This window comes from Chiloscyllium plagiosum, unplaced genomic scaffold, assembly GCF_037043375.1.
Source record: "Chiloscyllium plagiosum isolate Xiang-an unplaced genomic scaffold, Cpla_swu_hap1 HiC_scaffold_7, whole genome shotgun sequence".
In the NCBI taxonomy this organism is placed as follows: Eukaryota; Metazoa; Chordata; class Chondrichthyes; order Orectolobiformes; family Hemiscylliidae; genus Chiloscyllium; species Chiloscyllium plagiosum.
The window spans coordinates 83,277,405-83,292,561 of NW_028270145.1; the positions used below are offsets into that span (position 1 = coordinate 83,277,405).

The 15,157-nt window shown below is 40.9% G+C and overlaps 1 protein-coding gene across 4 annotated transcripts in view; it reads right to left on the reverse strand.

Moving 5' to 3' along the window:
• Positions 1–15,157, reverse strand: part of LOC122551720 (von Willebrand factor D and EGF domain-containing protein) — a 279,556-nt gene that overhangs the window by 185,966 nt on the left and 78,433 nt on the right. For all 4 annotated transcript variants that reach the window (XM_043694080.2, XM_043694081.2, XM_043694082.2 and 1 more), the window contains 3 exons: positions 10,927–11,159; positions 5,387–5,476; positions 943–1,087 (listed from right to left, as the gene is read on the reverse strand). In XM_043694080.2, the coding sequence (XP_043550015.2) occupies positions 943–1,087; positions 5,387–5,476; positions 10,927–11,159 (468 nt within the window). The remainder of the gene's footprint in view (positions 1–942; positions 1,088–5,386; positions 5,477–10,926; positions 11,160–15,157) is intronic.

Sequence of the window (15,157 nt, forward strand, 5' to 3'; positions counted from 1 at the left end):
ATTTCAACTCCCCCTCCCACTCTGCCGAGGATATGGAGGTGCTGGGCCTCCTCCACCGCCGCTCCCTCACCACCAGACGCCTGGAGGAAGAACGCCTCATCTTCCGCCTCGGAACACTTCAACCCCAGGGCATCAATGTGGATTTCAACAGTTTCCTCATTTCCCCTTCCCTCACCTCATCCTAGCTTCTAACCTCCTGCAACTCGATCCCCTGACCTGTCCGGACTTGTCCGACCTGCCCAGCTCCTTTTCCACCTATCCACTCCACCCTCTCCTCCCTGACCTATCACCTTCATCTCCTTCCCCACTGACCTATTGTACTCTATGCCACTCTCTCCCCACCCCCACCCTCCTCTAGCTTATCTCTCCACGCTTCAGGCTCTCTGCCTTTATTCCTGATGAAGGGCTTTTGCCCGAAACGTCGATTTTGCCTGTCTTCGGATGCTGCCTGAATTGCTGTGCTCTTCCAGCACCACTGATCCAGAATTAAATCCACAAAGTCATTTCAGTGTTTTCAGAGAAAGCAAATGAGCTTGAAAATATTAAATGTTTTTGTCCGGACAGAAATACTTTTGTTAACACCTATTTAAAATACATATTCCCTGGGAAATGAAAATCAGCACAAAATACTCAGTGTATATTTGATTTTTCAGACTCAGTTTTTATCATTTCAGTTTATCAGCAAAGAGAATGAGTTAGCCATTTCTGCCAAAGGCGGGGATAGGTATGTGATATCAAAAACAACAAAAAAAAGGAAGTGTGTTGCTTAATAAAAACACAATATAAAACAATGTGTTTTTGATTTTAAAATCTGGGCACACAACATCTAGTCATTTTTCTATTTTAAATTAGTAGCCGTGCTTGATTGGCTTTATCAAAGTTTATAAGGTGTGACATACAAATGTACAATCCTTAAAATTCATTTACAAACTCAAGTCTTACCTGAGTCATTGATAGTGAGTTGCAATGTTATTTTACAACTGTTTACATTCTGTCCTTCTTCCAGACAAGCGATAGGAATCGTACTTTGGATCAACAAAGTATGTGCTTTGCCATCTTCTCTGATTTGCAAAGACACTGGATCAAACTTTGAAAGAAAGAGATTTTAAAAGGCAAAGTGTGCGAAAAAATTGTTCCAGTGAAAACATTACAAGTCATTCCAGTTGTAAATATCCCTCATTACTGATTACAAAGACCATCTATTTCCCAGCTAATTACTTCAGAGACAATTTCCAAAAGTATATTTTTAAAAGCTCTTAACATTCATTCCAGGAGCAACTTTATGAGATTAAGTTTGTCAACAGCAACAACTTGAACTCATGAAACACTACTCATGTATTAATACATTCCGCGGCCTTTCATAGAAATATTATCAAACTGAACATTTGATACTAAGTCCTGTAAGAAATTACGAGGATGAAAGTTGTTTAAACAACTTGGTTTAAAAGGTAGGTTAATATGGATAAATGTGAGGTTTGGTGGCAAAAGTAGGTACATTATCTGACTAGCAAATTGGGAAGAGGAGATGCAACAAGACCAGGGGTCCTTGCACACCAGTTGCTGAAAAAATAAGAACGCATGTATTGCAGGCAATGAAGGTAACAAATGATCTATTGGCCTGCATCGCAAGAAGATTTGAGTACAGGAGGAGGGATGTCTTGCTACAACTGTATAGAGCCTTGGTAAGACCACATCTGGGGTATTGAGAGTAGAGTTTGTCTCCTTAGCTCAAGAAAGATGTTCTGGCTGATTCCTGAGATGGCTGGACTGATGTACAAAGAGATACTGAACTGGTTAGATCTATATTCACTGGAGTTAAGAATAAGGGGTTGGGGAGGGGTGTGTGGAACGTCATTTATAAAATTTATAATCACAATATTATGGAATTTATAAAATCCCAACAGGATGAAACAGTGTAAATGCAGGAAGATTGTATCTAAGAATTGGAGAGTCGAGAACTAGGGGTATGAGGTCAGTCATTTCGGACTGAGATCAGGAGAAATATCTTCACCCTGTGAGAGTGATGTGCCTGTGGAATTCTCTACCATAGAAAGCAAATGAGGCCAGAATATTGAAGGAGTTAAGATTTCTTAGAGCTAAAGGTATCAAAGGATACGGGGAGAATGCAGGAAGGAGGTACGGAGTTGGATGGTGGAGGAGCAGGATCAAACAGCCTAATAGAATCACAGAATTTTACAGTACTAAAGGAGGCCACTTGACCCATCGTGTCTGTATTAGCTCCCAAAAGAGCTAGCCAGTTGGAATCATTGTCCAGCCCTATCTCCATAGCCTCCTAAATTCATCATTTCCAGATATATAACAAAAATATAAATTGCTGGAAAAACTGAACAAGTCTGGCAGATGTACTGAGATTTTCCTGTAATTCCTGTCTTTGTTTCTGCTTTCCAGCATCCACAAATGTTTTTTTAACTTTTAAATATATATCCAGCTCTCTTTTGAAACCGTATATGCAGTCCACCTCCGACACTCTCCCAGTCCATTCCAAATCCTAACAACTCGGAGTAAAGATGTTTCTCCTCATCTCACTCCTTGCTCTCTTGTTGATAATCTTGAAATTGTAACCCCAATTACTGACATACCAACTAGTGGAAACAGAATATCTTGCTTTACTCTGTCAAAATTGTTGTACCATCTAGCCTGTATTCTTTTTGTGTTTCTTCAATCAAAATGCATTACCTCACATTTCTCTGCACTGAAATTTATCAGCCATTTGGCCAAGTTGTCAATGCCCCTCTGAAATCGGTCAGCATCGTCCTCACAATTGACTGTTCTCTCTAAATCATAGGAGTCATACAGCACGGAAACAGACTCCAGCTTAATATCATGTGCAATTTTAGAGATTTTGACCTCAACATCCCTCTCCAAATCTTTTATATAAATCAGAAAAAGCAAGGGTCGCAACATCAATCCCTGAGGAATAGCACTTTCAACCCATCTCAAATCTGAGAAATGCCGATATATACCTATTCTTTTTGGCTTGTTTATACCTACCCTCTATTTCCTATTTTTTGGCCACCTTCTAAGCCATGCTGCCAGAGACCCAGGAATCCCAAACATTTCTAATTTGCTCGCCAACCTACCATGTGGCACCATATCAAATGCTTTCTGAAAGTCCAAATATACAACATCCACATCACGACTGTCATCTCAAAGAATTCAATTAAACTTGCTAGATATGACCTACTCATGACAAAACCATGTTGACTGTCCAGTATTAACTTATTTTTGTCTAAACATGTTTATCTTAACCTATATTACAGCCTTTAATGACCTACTCCTGCTTCTATTTTTACATTACTATGTTAAAGAATACTTCAATAGATGTAAGAAGGTAGAAAGGTAGAGGTGTTCAGAGGGGATTTTCGGAGCTTAGACTGACTGGAAGCAGGAGAGTATTTGGCTGCCGGTGCTGGAGTGACTGTAATATAAGTTGTGTAAGAGGCTAGCATTGGAAGAGCACAGAGATCTCAGAAAGCTGTAGAGCAGGCAAGATTACAGTGATAGGGAGGGGTAAAACTTGAGGAACCTGAAAACAAGAATAAGTTTAAAATACATCTCATGAGTCTTACTTTAGTAACTTTGTCCTGACTAGTTCCTTTTTGCTTAATGATTCTGAGTTCGAGCTACCAACTCGCCAACCAATGTAAAGTTTCTCAAGAATTATTTTATCAAACCCTCTTATAATTCAGAACCTCTATTAGATTGCTGTTGAACATTAAATATTTTAATAAATCTAATTTCTCTAGTCTCTGCTCATAACTGAAAAAAAGTGTTGCATATACAATATCTTAAGAATTCTCTTCCTTATCCTGTTCACAACCTTGATATCTTTACTAAAATAAGATGCCCTAAGTAATAAAATATTTAAGTTGTAGCTTTATTTAGGTAGCTATAGAATATGGGGTTGACACTTACATTTGTTTGGATTTGTTAAGTTTAATGGCTTTTAGCCGTTCCTAAAAATCATCTTGCAACTTGATAATTTTTTAGCAACCATTTTTTTAAAAAATGGAGTATTGAAGAAGGTAGTGATAAGATAGACAATTACCTACCTCCCATAGATTAGATTCCCTATAGTGTGGAAACAGGCCCTTCAGCGCAACAAGTCAACGCCGACCCTCCAAAGAGTAATCCACCCAGACCCATTTCCTTCTGACTAATGCACCTAACACTATGGGCAATTTAGAATTGCCAACTCACCTGACCTGCACATCTTTGAACTACGGGAGGAAACTGGAGCATCCAAAGGAAACCCACGCAGACATGGGGAGAATACATACTCCACACAGACAGTCACCCGAGGCTGGAATTGAATCTGGGTCCCTGGCACTATAAGGCAGCAGTGCTAACCACTGAGTCACCATGTCTCCCATAGACTGAGGTAGTAAAATATATTGTCTACACCTTGTGGTGCCACTTCAACAGATCCAATGCTAGGCCCTAGAGAATTGGCCCAGAACGTCCTGATAGGGGATGACCATGGCCTGACACTGAATACCCCCTAGCTGAATGTTCAGCACTGCATAACTATGTATGATTTCCAGCAGTTGCCTGCAAATGCTGAGAAACCATGTTCAGAATTCATATACACATCTTGTACAACCTCCTCCTTTTCTCATGTAAATACTTTTACAATTCTGGGGAAAATATGCTTGGATTTGTTAAGTCATGCCCTCAATTGAAAATTCCTCATCTTTGTCTCCAAATCTCTCCATGGTGTGGCCCTTTGCAATTAATACATTTGTGTGTTCTGAGATAGCAGCGAGAATAGGTTTCTTAAATATACTCATTGACAAAGGATCTATAGTTCTCTGACACAGAATTCAAAAGATTCATAATCCTTTAAATGAAGAGCTCTCTCCTCATCTCAGTCCTAAATTATCACGTCCTCATCCTGAAACTGTGACCATGTAGTCTCCTATATTTTCCAACATTAACTGCATTGATTTAATCAATATAAATTGCATTGAAACAGAAATATTAGCCCTCCCATTATTTTTCCTGTTCTTCAAGTGATCTTCTGCTCTGACCTTGCAACTCCAAACAGAAATAGGATTAAGGTAAAATTCTACCTCAAGCATTTCCACCAGAGATTGATGGTAGCAAGTGATATCATAAGATGGGACTTACCTTTACACAGATTGACTGAATAAAAACATCCCTGATGCTATTTATGCGTCAGATGTGCTCACTATCCCCTCTAACTTCTATAAAACATGTCAGAATATTTCTTCTGTATCTAATGTTAAATTTACTGAATAGCATATTTTACTTTTAATATCAGTGTACAATAAGATATTCAGATTTTTTAGCAATACATTTAGTATTAATTGAATACATTTTAAATATTACACATTTAATTTACCTTAATCCCAGCAAAGAATGGTTCACTATCCCTGGGAAAAGTGCGTATATCTGGAGAACCCCTCAAGAAGACTGATACACTACAGTAAACCTGCAAAAGCAAAAACAAAAAGTAGCAGAAAACTTTGACAAATTAATCTGAGAAAACATTTTTAAATTGATACTATTCAACATGGTACTATGATGGCCCTGCTAACTCAGGAGGAGCCCATTTGACCATTCATGCCAATATTCATATCCCAAGATCAATCAGAAATAATGAAACCAAAAGAGAAAATGCTGGAAAATCTCAGCAGGTCTAGCAGCATCTGTAAGGAGAGAAAAGAGCTGACATTGAGTCTAACTGACCCGTTGTCAAAGTTCTTTTCTCTCCTTACAGATGTTGCAAGACCTGCTGAGATTTTCCAGCATTTTCTCTTTTGGTTTCAGATTCCAGCATCTGCAGTAATTTGCTTTCATCAAAAATAATGAAAGCATTTGGAATGGCAAAATCCTGCTTCATGTTACAACTTGGACTGTTCTCGGACTGCAAAGTTCTTTATTCATGTTCTCAACAAAATGCAGCTACTATTTGCAATCTGGTATGTACTGTGAACCAAAATGTGACCTTGTATGCAAAAACATCTGGCATATCAGGCCAGTGGTTCACAATGAATCCTTTACAACAGTGCAGTATATACTTCTTTCCCATCCTATCTATTTGCGTGGCCACTTTCAGGGTGCTGTGGACTTGAATCCCAAGAACCAAAACGGGGACATGAGATACCTTTGACAAATAGAATTAAGGAGAATCCAAAGGGTTTTTACATATATTAAGGACAAAAGGGTAACAAGGGAGAGAAGGTGTCATCTGCAAACTTACTAACTGTACCTCTTATGCTCACATCCAAATCATTTATGTAAATGACAAAAAGTAGATGGCCCAGCACCGATCCTTGTGGCACTCCACTGGTCACAGGCCTCCAGTCTGAAAAACAACCCTCCACCACTACCCTCTGTCTTCTACCTTTGAGCCAGTTCTGTATCTAAATGGCTAGTTCTCCCTGTATTCCATGAGATCTAACCTTGATAATCAGTCTCCTATGGGGAACCTTGTTGAATGCCTTACTGAAATCCATATAGATCACATCTACTGCTCTGCCCTCATCAATTCTCTCTGTTACTTCTTCAAAAAAACTCAATCAAGTTTGTGAGACATGATTTCCCACGCACAAAGCCATGTTGACTATCCCTAATCAGTCCTTGCCTTTCCAAATATATGTACATCCTGTCCCTCAGGATTCCCTCCAACAACTTGCCCACCACCGAGGTCAGGCTTACCGGTCTATAGTTCCCTGGCTTGTCTTTACCGCCCTTCTTAAACAGTAGCACGTTTGCCAACCTCCAGTCGTCTGGCACCTCACCTGTGACTATCGATGATACAAATATCTCAGCAAGAGGCCCAGCAATCACTTCTCTAGCTTCCCAGAGTTCTCAGGTACACCTGATCAGGTCCTGGGGATTTATCCACCTTTAACCATTTCAAGACATCCAGCACTTCCTCCTCTGTAATCTGGACATTTTGTAAGATGTCACCATCTATTTCCCTACAGTCTATATCTTCCATATCCTTTTCCACAGTAAATACTGATGCAAAATATTCATTTAGTATCTCCCCATTTTCTGTGGCTCCACACAAAGGCCGCCTTGCTGATCTTTGAGGGGCCCTATTCTTTCCCTCGTTACCCTTTTGTCCTTAATATATGTAAAATCCCTTTGGATTCTCCTTAATTCTATTTGCCAAAGCTATCTCAGGTCCCCGTTTTGGTTCTTGGGATTCAAGTCCACAGCTCCCTGAAAGTGGCCACGCAAATAGATAGGATGGGAAAGAAGGCATATGGCATGCTTATTTAGCCACAATTAGAGTATTGCATTCAATTCTGATCGTCCCATTACAGGATGGATGTGAAGGCTTTGGAGAGCGTGCAGAAGAGGTTTACCAGGATGCTGCCTGGATTAGAGGGTATGAGCTATACAAGGAAGCTAGAAAACTTCAGGTTGTATTCTCTGGGGTGACGAAGGCTGACAGGAGACTTGATATAAGTCTATAGAATTATGAGATGTGTAGACAGGGCTGATGGTCAAAATCTTTTTTCCCCCCAGAGTTGAAATGTCTAATACCAGGGGCCATGCATTTAAGGTGAGAGGAGGAAAGTTCAAAGGAGCAATTCTTTTTCACATGGTGGTAGGAGTAGGGAATGCACTGCCAGGGGTTATGGTTGAGGCAGATACAATAAGGGCATTTAAGGGACTTTTAAATAAGCACATGAATATGCAAGGAATGAAGGGATAGGGACCAAGGGCAGGCAGAAGGGATTAGTTTCAATTGGCATCATGTTTGGCACAATATCATGGACCAAAGGGCCCGTTCCTGTGCTGAACTGTTCTATGTTCTCCCCTTTTGGTTCCAGCCAAAAAGGAAATTCACTCTCATTCAGAGTTTATAAGCATCTTGGTGATTTTAGTGATAGATCCTGAATTACACCCCACTGTGATCAGCATTTTTTTGTTTCTATTCACTTGTGGGAAGTGGGATCGTTGGCTAGCTAGCATTTATTACTCAATCCGAGTTGCCCTTGAGAAGATGCTGGCCATCTGCTTTCTTGAACTGCTGCAGTCCACCTGCTGTGGGTTGACCCGCAATGCCCTTAGGGTGGGAATTCCAGAATTTTGACCCAGTGACAATAAAGAAACAATTATCTATTTCCAAGTCAAGATGGTGAGTGGCTTGGAGGGGATCTTATCTTGTAAAACATGCATGTGTATGGGAACATGTATGGGAACATACGCGTGCATATTTTACAAGATAAGTCTGGTGTTTTTTGCGAATGCAACTGTATCCAACAATACATCAGACGCAGCTGAAAATGTGTTGCTGGAAAAGCGCAGCAGGTCAGGCAGCATCCAGGGAACAGGAGAATCGACGTTTCGGGCATAAGCCATTCTTCAGGAACTTATGCCCGAAACGTCGATTCTCCTGTTCCCTGGATGCTGCCTGACCTGCTGCGCTTTTCCAGCAACACATTTTCAGCTCTGATCTCCAGCATCTGCAGTCCTCACTTTCTCCTCAATACATCAGACGCATTCAAACAGACATTTACAAATGTTTAACTGTTCAGATCATGGATAAAAATAAATTGGCATAACAACAAATATTATTTCCAATTAATTAGGATGGATGAAAATTTATTTCCAAACGGAATGTACATAACACAAATTGTATAATTAATGATAAAGGTTTTACAAAATTACACATTTGAAATTCCAAACATTATTTTATGCAGAGTTATTTATGGGCTTTGACTAGTATTGTTTTCATTAACTCTCATAGCACAGAAACAGTAATTACTCATTACTGATCTAAAAGCATCCAATTTACCAATTATTATGGCTGCCAAGGGAATTCTAGTAATGTCAGTTTGAGTATTACAAATCCTTCAATTTCACAAATAATAGTATAAACTCATTTGCCACTTTATTATGGAAGAGCATGTTGGAAACAAAATTATAACAACTGATTCTCCAGGCCACAGTTCATTTAGGTATGACACTGGGCTCAAACCAGATCAGTGAATTTACCCATATAATCACATGATAGATATGGTTGAAGGAGACCCTTAAATTGATTGCATTTATCTGTCCTGAATTTAAAAATCCAAACAACCAGATTTTATCACTTGCATTTATAGAATTAACACAAGAAAAACAAGAAGCTGAAATATCTTAGGTAATCTAAACAAAGGAAAATGTTGCAGTTGAACAATTTCTATGGAGAAAGTAAGTTAATGAGGTACAAGTCAAGGCATTTGTATAAAAGGTAATATCCGGGGTGTGTGAACACTAAATGCAGCAGCAAGTTGGATGGAAGACTCCACTAAAAGACAGTAGAGATTGACTCTATAGGGCCTCAATTTTTTCTTCCAGTACCAATTCGACAAACTTGATTCAGGACAGAGTGCATTCTGGATGATTTAATTTTACTTCTGGGCTGGGGGTGGAATTAGAGATTAATAGGAGATGGGCACATTTTCACCCAGAAATAGTGCAGAGGTAATCACGACTTGGTGCTGTAAGAAAGGCTCAGTCATCTGAAATTTTATCCCAGCTGTAAAGAAAACCCTAATAAAAACAAAAAAAAACTTGTCCGTAACGGGGTGATCCAGAACCAAAGATCACAATCTAAGGATATAGAGTGAACCATTTAGGAATGAGAGTAGTCTGGATGAGTGCAGTTCTAACAACATTCAAGGAGGTTGTCCATCCAGGACAAAGCAGTCCACCTGATTGGTACCATACTCACAAACATTCACACCCTTCACCACTGTAACTCAATACTGTGGCTGCTACCACCTCCAAGATGCACTGCAGAAATTCACTAAAGATCCTCAGATAGCACTTTCCAAACCCGTGGCCCTTTCCATTTAAAAGAGTAGGGGGCAGCAGATATATAGGAACACCACCACTTGCAACTTCTCCAAGTCACTCACGATCCTGACTTGTAAATACATCCCCACTCCTACAGTCACAGGGCCAAAATCACAGAATTCCCTCCCTCACAGCGGGTGGGTCTATCTATGGCACGGGGGCTGAAATGGTTCAAGAAGGTAGATCATCACCATCTTCCAGGGTGACTAGGAAGAGCAACAAAAATGCTGGCCAGCCAGCAACACCCACATCCCACAAGTAAATAAAAAGGATGGTGACCCTGTAGAATTTTCTACCACAGAAAGCAGACACAATCAAAATATTGTATGATTTCAAGGGGTTGTATGTAGCCACTTTGAACAAAAGGATAAGGGGGAAACAGGCTATTGATTTTTTAATTAGCCATGATCAAAATGACTTGTGAAGCAGGCTTGAAGGGCCAAATGGCCTGCTCCTATGTTCCAAAGTCACATCCACAAAATAGCAGGTTAAAGTCCAAACACATGCATATTTCTCAACTAAATGTTAAATGTCTTATGGAGTAAGTCACTGATCTAGGTCATGTCATCCAGATAAGGTGTTAAGCATGGAAAGGGAATGCTAGTGATTTTCATCCATTTCCTGGCAGCTACCTTTAAATGGGTATTTGCAGAACATCAGGTAAGGGCAGAAATCTCACTTGGCTGGTAGCACATGCTTTGGAAGGCTTCTTTTCTGCTGCAAAGAAAAAACTTTGTTGCAAGAGTGGAATAGTTGTGTGTAATAGTTGTTTGTATTTGATCCACGAAGAATAATTTTACTTCGAGTATGCTATTTTAATCAACAACTCAGGCTGAGAAACTTGAGGAAGAACTAAAGTGAGGTCTTGTGCATTAATATAACTGAATGTCATAGAGTCAGAGATATACAGCGTGGAAACAGACCCTTCAGTCCAACTCGTCCATGCCGACCAGATATCCCAACCCAATTTAGTCCCACCTGCCATCACCCAGCCCATATCCCTCTAAACCTTTTCCGTTCACATACCCCGCTAACTGAGTGCCGGACCTTCGTTTTAAGAGACCTGCAAATTATTACCGTATCTCCCAGTTTTAAAGTCATCCCATCCAACTCCACAAATGAGAACAGTTGACGGGTTGTGTCTCTCTTTATCTCTTCCTTCATGTTAAGTGGAGAAACCCGGGACCATATCACCACATATGCTACAGTGCTGTTTAAAGCAGATTTCACATAAGTGCACTTCAGATGGATGCTGGTACCCACTAACTCTGGAGTAATCACCGGTTTGTCAAGTAGATCGAGTAGCTTAGCTGCAAAACAAAAAGGGAAGCACATACTTCAAACGAAGTTATAAAACCTGCAAGTTGGTTTCACATATAAACAATTAAAATTAGCTCAATTATCCAAATGATTAGCCTTTAAAACGATCAGAGAAGTCAAAGATGAATGTGTATAATTGCTAGAAAGTATACAGCTAACACAAGAAGGCATGCTAATATGTTCACAAGTGGTTCTAGCATCACACCCCAACTCCAGCATAAATGTTCCTGCACTAAAGGTAAAGTACTTCAGATGCTGGAGATCTGAAATGAAACAAAGCACTGGAGAAACACAGCAGATCTGGTAACACCTGGTGGAGAAAGAAACATTAGAGTTCGACAATAATGTTCCTTGGGAAGAGTTGGAGAACAATGGTTTTTATGCTGTTGACAAAGCATGGGAGGAGGAGGATTTAGAACAAATGAAGAGCGTTCAGACGATTAAAGGCAAAAGGAGTGATGGAAGTGGAGGAAAGATATAAATAAAGAATGGGCATGCTAATTGGAGGTATTAACAGTGGAAAACAGCAGAGCTAACCTGAGAGCAGACAAACGCAATCAAGACATTTGGTGGGGGAGTGCAGATCTGGCTGCACAGTGACCTGTTTTTTCACACTCTGCCTCAGCTGTTTCAGGAACTGTCTTGAACTAGATTAACTTTTAACCCCAAAATATACAAGCTATAGCAGCCCCAATCACTAGAAGAGACTGTGTTTACACTTCTCAGCCCTAAAAAAAGAGATTTAACTGTCCTCCCCTTTAAAACTAAATCCTATTAAATAACTGATAGCTTTTCAAAAAGCTATCACCAATTAGTACTAGATTCAAAGGCAAGAGATTAACTCTTAAACTCCCAACTTTACCAAACTGCCACTATGGAGTGTTGTTGATGGACCTGCAGAGATTGTCCATCACTTTCTGGTTTCCTTTCAGATCTCCAGCACTCCGCTTTGATTTGAAGCTTAATATATCAATCTTCAGGGCTCTGTGCCCAACTATTCTTCTGAGCAGTGACCAGTGCCCTCTTTTTTGGTATGAGGCTAAAAAGCTTAACCTGAATGAATAATAAGACCTAGTACAGAAAGATGGGTCAATGTAAATCATTTCAACCCATTGGCAAGATGGAAATTTAATCTGTTCTCTACCATGTCACCCCCTCAACAACCAAATGCTCTCCCATTCCTTCTTTATTCACCCTTCCAGGTCAGGAACTCACCAGCCCCCATTACCTCACTCAATACTCTTTACTTATCTCAGGGCTGACTACAATGATTTTATTCAAGTGGTGAGTTGGCTGCAGAGGCTCGACATGAGTCAACAGATTGTTCCAAAATACAGAAAACCAATTATTGCCAATCCAAGCTTCATTGTTCAAACACACATCCTCAAAAAAACAGAGCCAGAGCAAAATCTACCCTTATGCAACTTCACCTTAATAATGCCAGATGGGAGGTCATGGTGTAGTGGTAAAGTCACTGGGCTAGTAATCCAGCTAAATGTTCTCGGAACATGGCAGAGATTTAAATTCAATAAAAAGATTCTGTAATTTTAAAAAAACAGTTAACCTAATGGTAACCATGAAACCACTGTTGATTGTTGGGAAAATCCACTTGGTTCACTAATTACCTTTAGGAAAGGTAATCTGCTGGGTAATTAGGGCAGGCATTAAATACTAGCCTCCCCAACAATGCCAAAATTCCATGAATGAATTTTTAAAAAGTGGTGAAAAAACAATTAGCTACCAAAGTCGTGTTGCCCTTTAAGGTTGTAACTGTTTTACAGCAAGTTGCAGAGCCAACAGGAGATTTTAGATAAGCTATTCAATGTAACTTGAGGGGAAATAAAATGTCTCAGACTTAGTCATGGTCACTTCTAAGCAAACAAAAATTTACTGCTTCCAACTTTAGGCAGACATGCTGTAATTCTGTCAATTTTTAATTTGTCTCCTAGATGACGCAATATATACCATTTTATTGCACATTGTAAAAGTAGAGGTACTATTTAGATAAACATAAAAATTACTTCCAATTTTATCTGTATCACAACAGAGCTATAAAAATGTTGGACTGAGACTACTTGATGCACAATGTGTTTCACAGTCTTCATGTAAGTTGGTATGAACAACTCTAACATATAGAAGAAAGTTGTGCTGGAGTACTCTCCATCCCACTAAAGTGTTCTGAAGACCTGACTGACTTTGCTTATTTTTTTTCAAAAACAATAAATAAAAGAACCACACAAAGCAAGTCTAACAATATGCAAAGGCTGTTTGAAGCTAAATCCATTTGTAATTAGACAGGGGCACGGTGCCAGAGTTATTGTAGGTAAAAACAATGACTGCAGATGCTGGAAACCAGATTCTGGATTAGTGGTGCTGGAAGAGCACAGCAGTTCAGGCAGCATCCGAGGAGCCGTAAAATTGACGTTTCGGGGCAAAAGCCCTTCATCAGGAATACAGGCAAAGAGCCTGAAGCGTGGAGAGATAAGTGAGAGGAGGGGGGGGGGGAATTAATTAGCATAGATTACAATAGGTGAGTGGGGGAGGGGATGAAGGTGATAGGTCATGGGGGGGGGTGGAGGAAGGGTGGCGTGGATAGGTGGAAGAGAAGATGGGCAGGTAGGACAAGTCATGGGGACAGTGCTGAGCTGGAAGTTTGGAACTGCGGTGAGGTGGGGGAAGGGGAAATGAGGAAACTGTTGAAGTCCACATTGATACCCTGGGGTTGAAGTGTTCCGAGGCGGAAGATGAGGCGTTCTTCCTCCAGGTGTCTGGTGGTGAGGGAGCGGCGGTGAAGGAGGCCCAGGACCTCCATGTCCGTCCTCGGCAGAGTGGGAGGGAGAGTTGAAATGTTTGGGCCACGGGGCGGTGTGGTTGATTGGTGTGGGTGTCCGGGAGATGTTCCCTAAAGCGCTCTGCTAGGAGGCATTCAGTCTCCCCAATGTCGAGGAGACTGCATCGGGAGCAACGGATACAATAAATGATATTGGTGGATGTGCAGGTAAAACTTTGATGGACGTGGAAGGCTCCTTTAGGGCCTTGGATGGAGGAGGTGTGGGTGCAGGTTTTGCAATTCCTGCGGTGGCAGGGGAAGGTGCCAGATGGGAGGGTGGGTTGAAGGGGGGGGCGTGGACCTGACCAGGTAGTCACGGAGGGAACGTTCTTTGCGGAAGGCGGAAAGGGGTGGGGAGGGAAATATATCCCTGGTGGTGGGGTCTTTTTGGAGGTGGCGGAAATGTCGGCGGATGATTTGGTTTATGCGAAGGTTGGTAGGGTGGAAGGTGAGCACCAGGGGCGTTCTGTCCTTGTTACGGTTGGAGGGGTGGGGTCTGAGGGCGGAGGTGCGGGATGTGAACGAGATGCGTTGGAGGGCATCTTTAACCACGTGGGAAGGGAAATTGCAGTCTCTAAAGAAGGAGGCCATCTGTTGTGTTCTGTGGTGCAACAAGTCCTCCTAGGAGCAGATACGGCGGAGGCGGAGGAATTGGGAATACGGGATGGCATTTTTGCAGGAGGTGGGGCGATTTTACTGCTCCTCGGATGCTGCCTGAACTGCTGTTCTCTTCCACCACCACTAATCCAGAGCCAGAGTTATTGTAGTCAAGCAGAACAGGTAGTATAACTGGAGTTGAGTTCATTACATTTGTTTAATTCTGTTCATTCTTTGACACAAAAATCACGTCATTTAGTTCTAATACATTTGTGAGGAACTAAGAACCTTAGTGCATAGCACCTTACCACAACCTCAAAATGACCCAATAACCTTTCCTTTTGGAAAATAAAGTTAATTAAATAAACACAGCAGTAAGTGTGCACATAGCAAAGCCTCAACTACCTGGAAATAAATTTGCTTTTGTGGAGATGATTACTGTGAGATGAACATCAGACTGGACACTGCAGAACTGCCTGATCTTCACCACATAGTGCAATGGTATCTTTTATATCCACGTGAATGGACAAACAGATCCTTAGTTTAATGTCTCATCGAAAA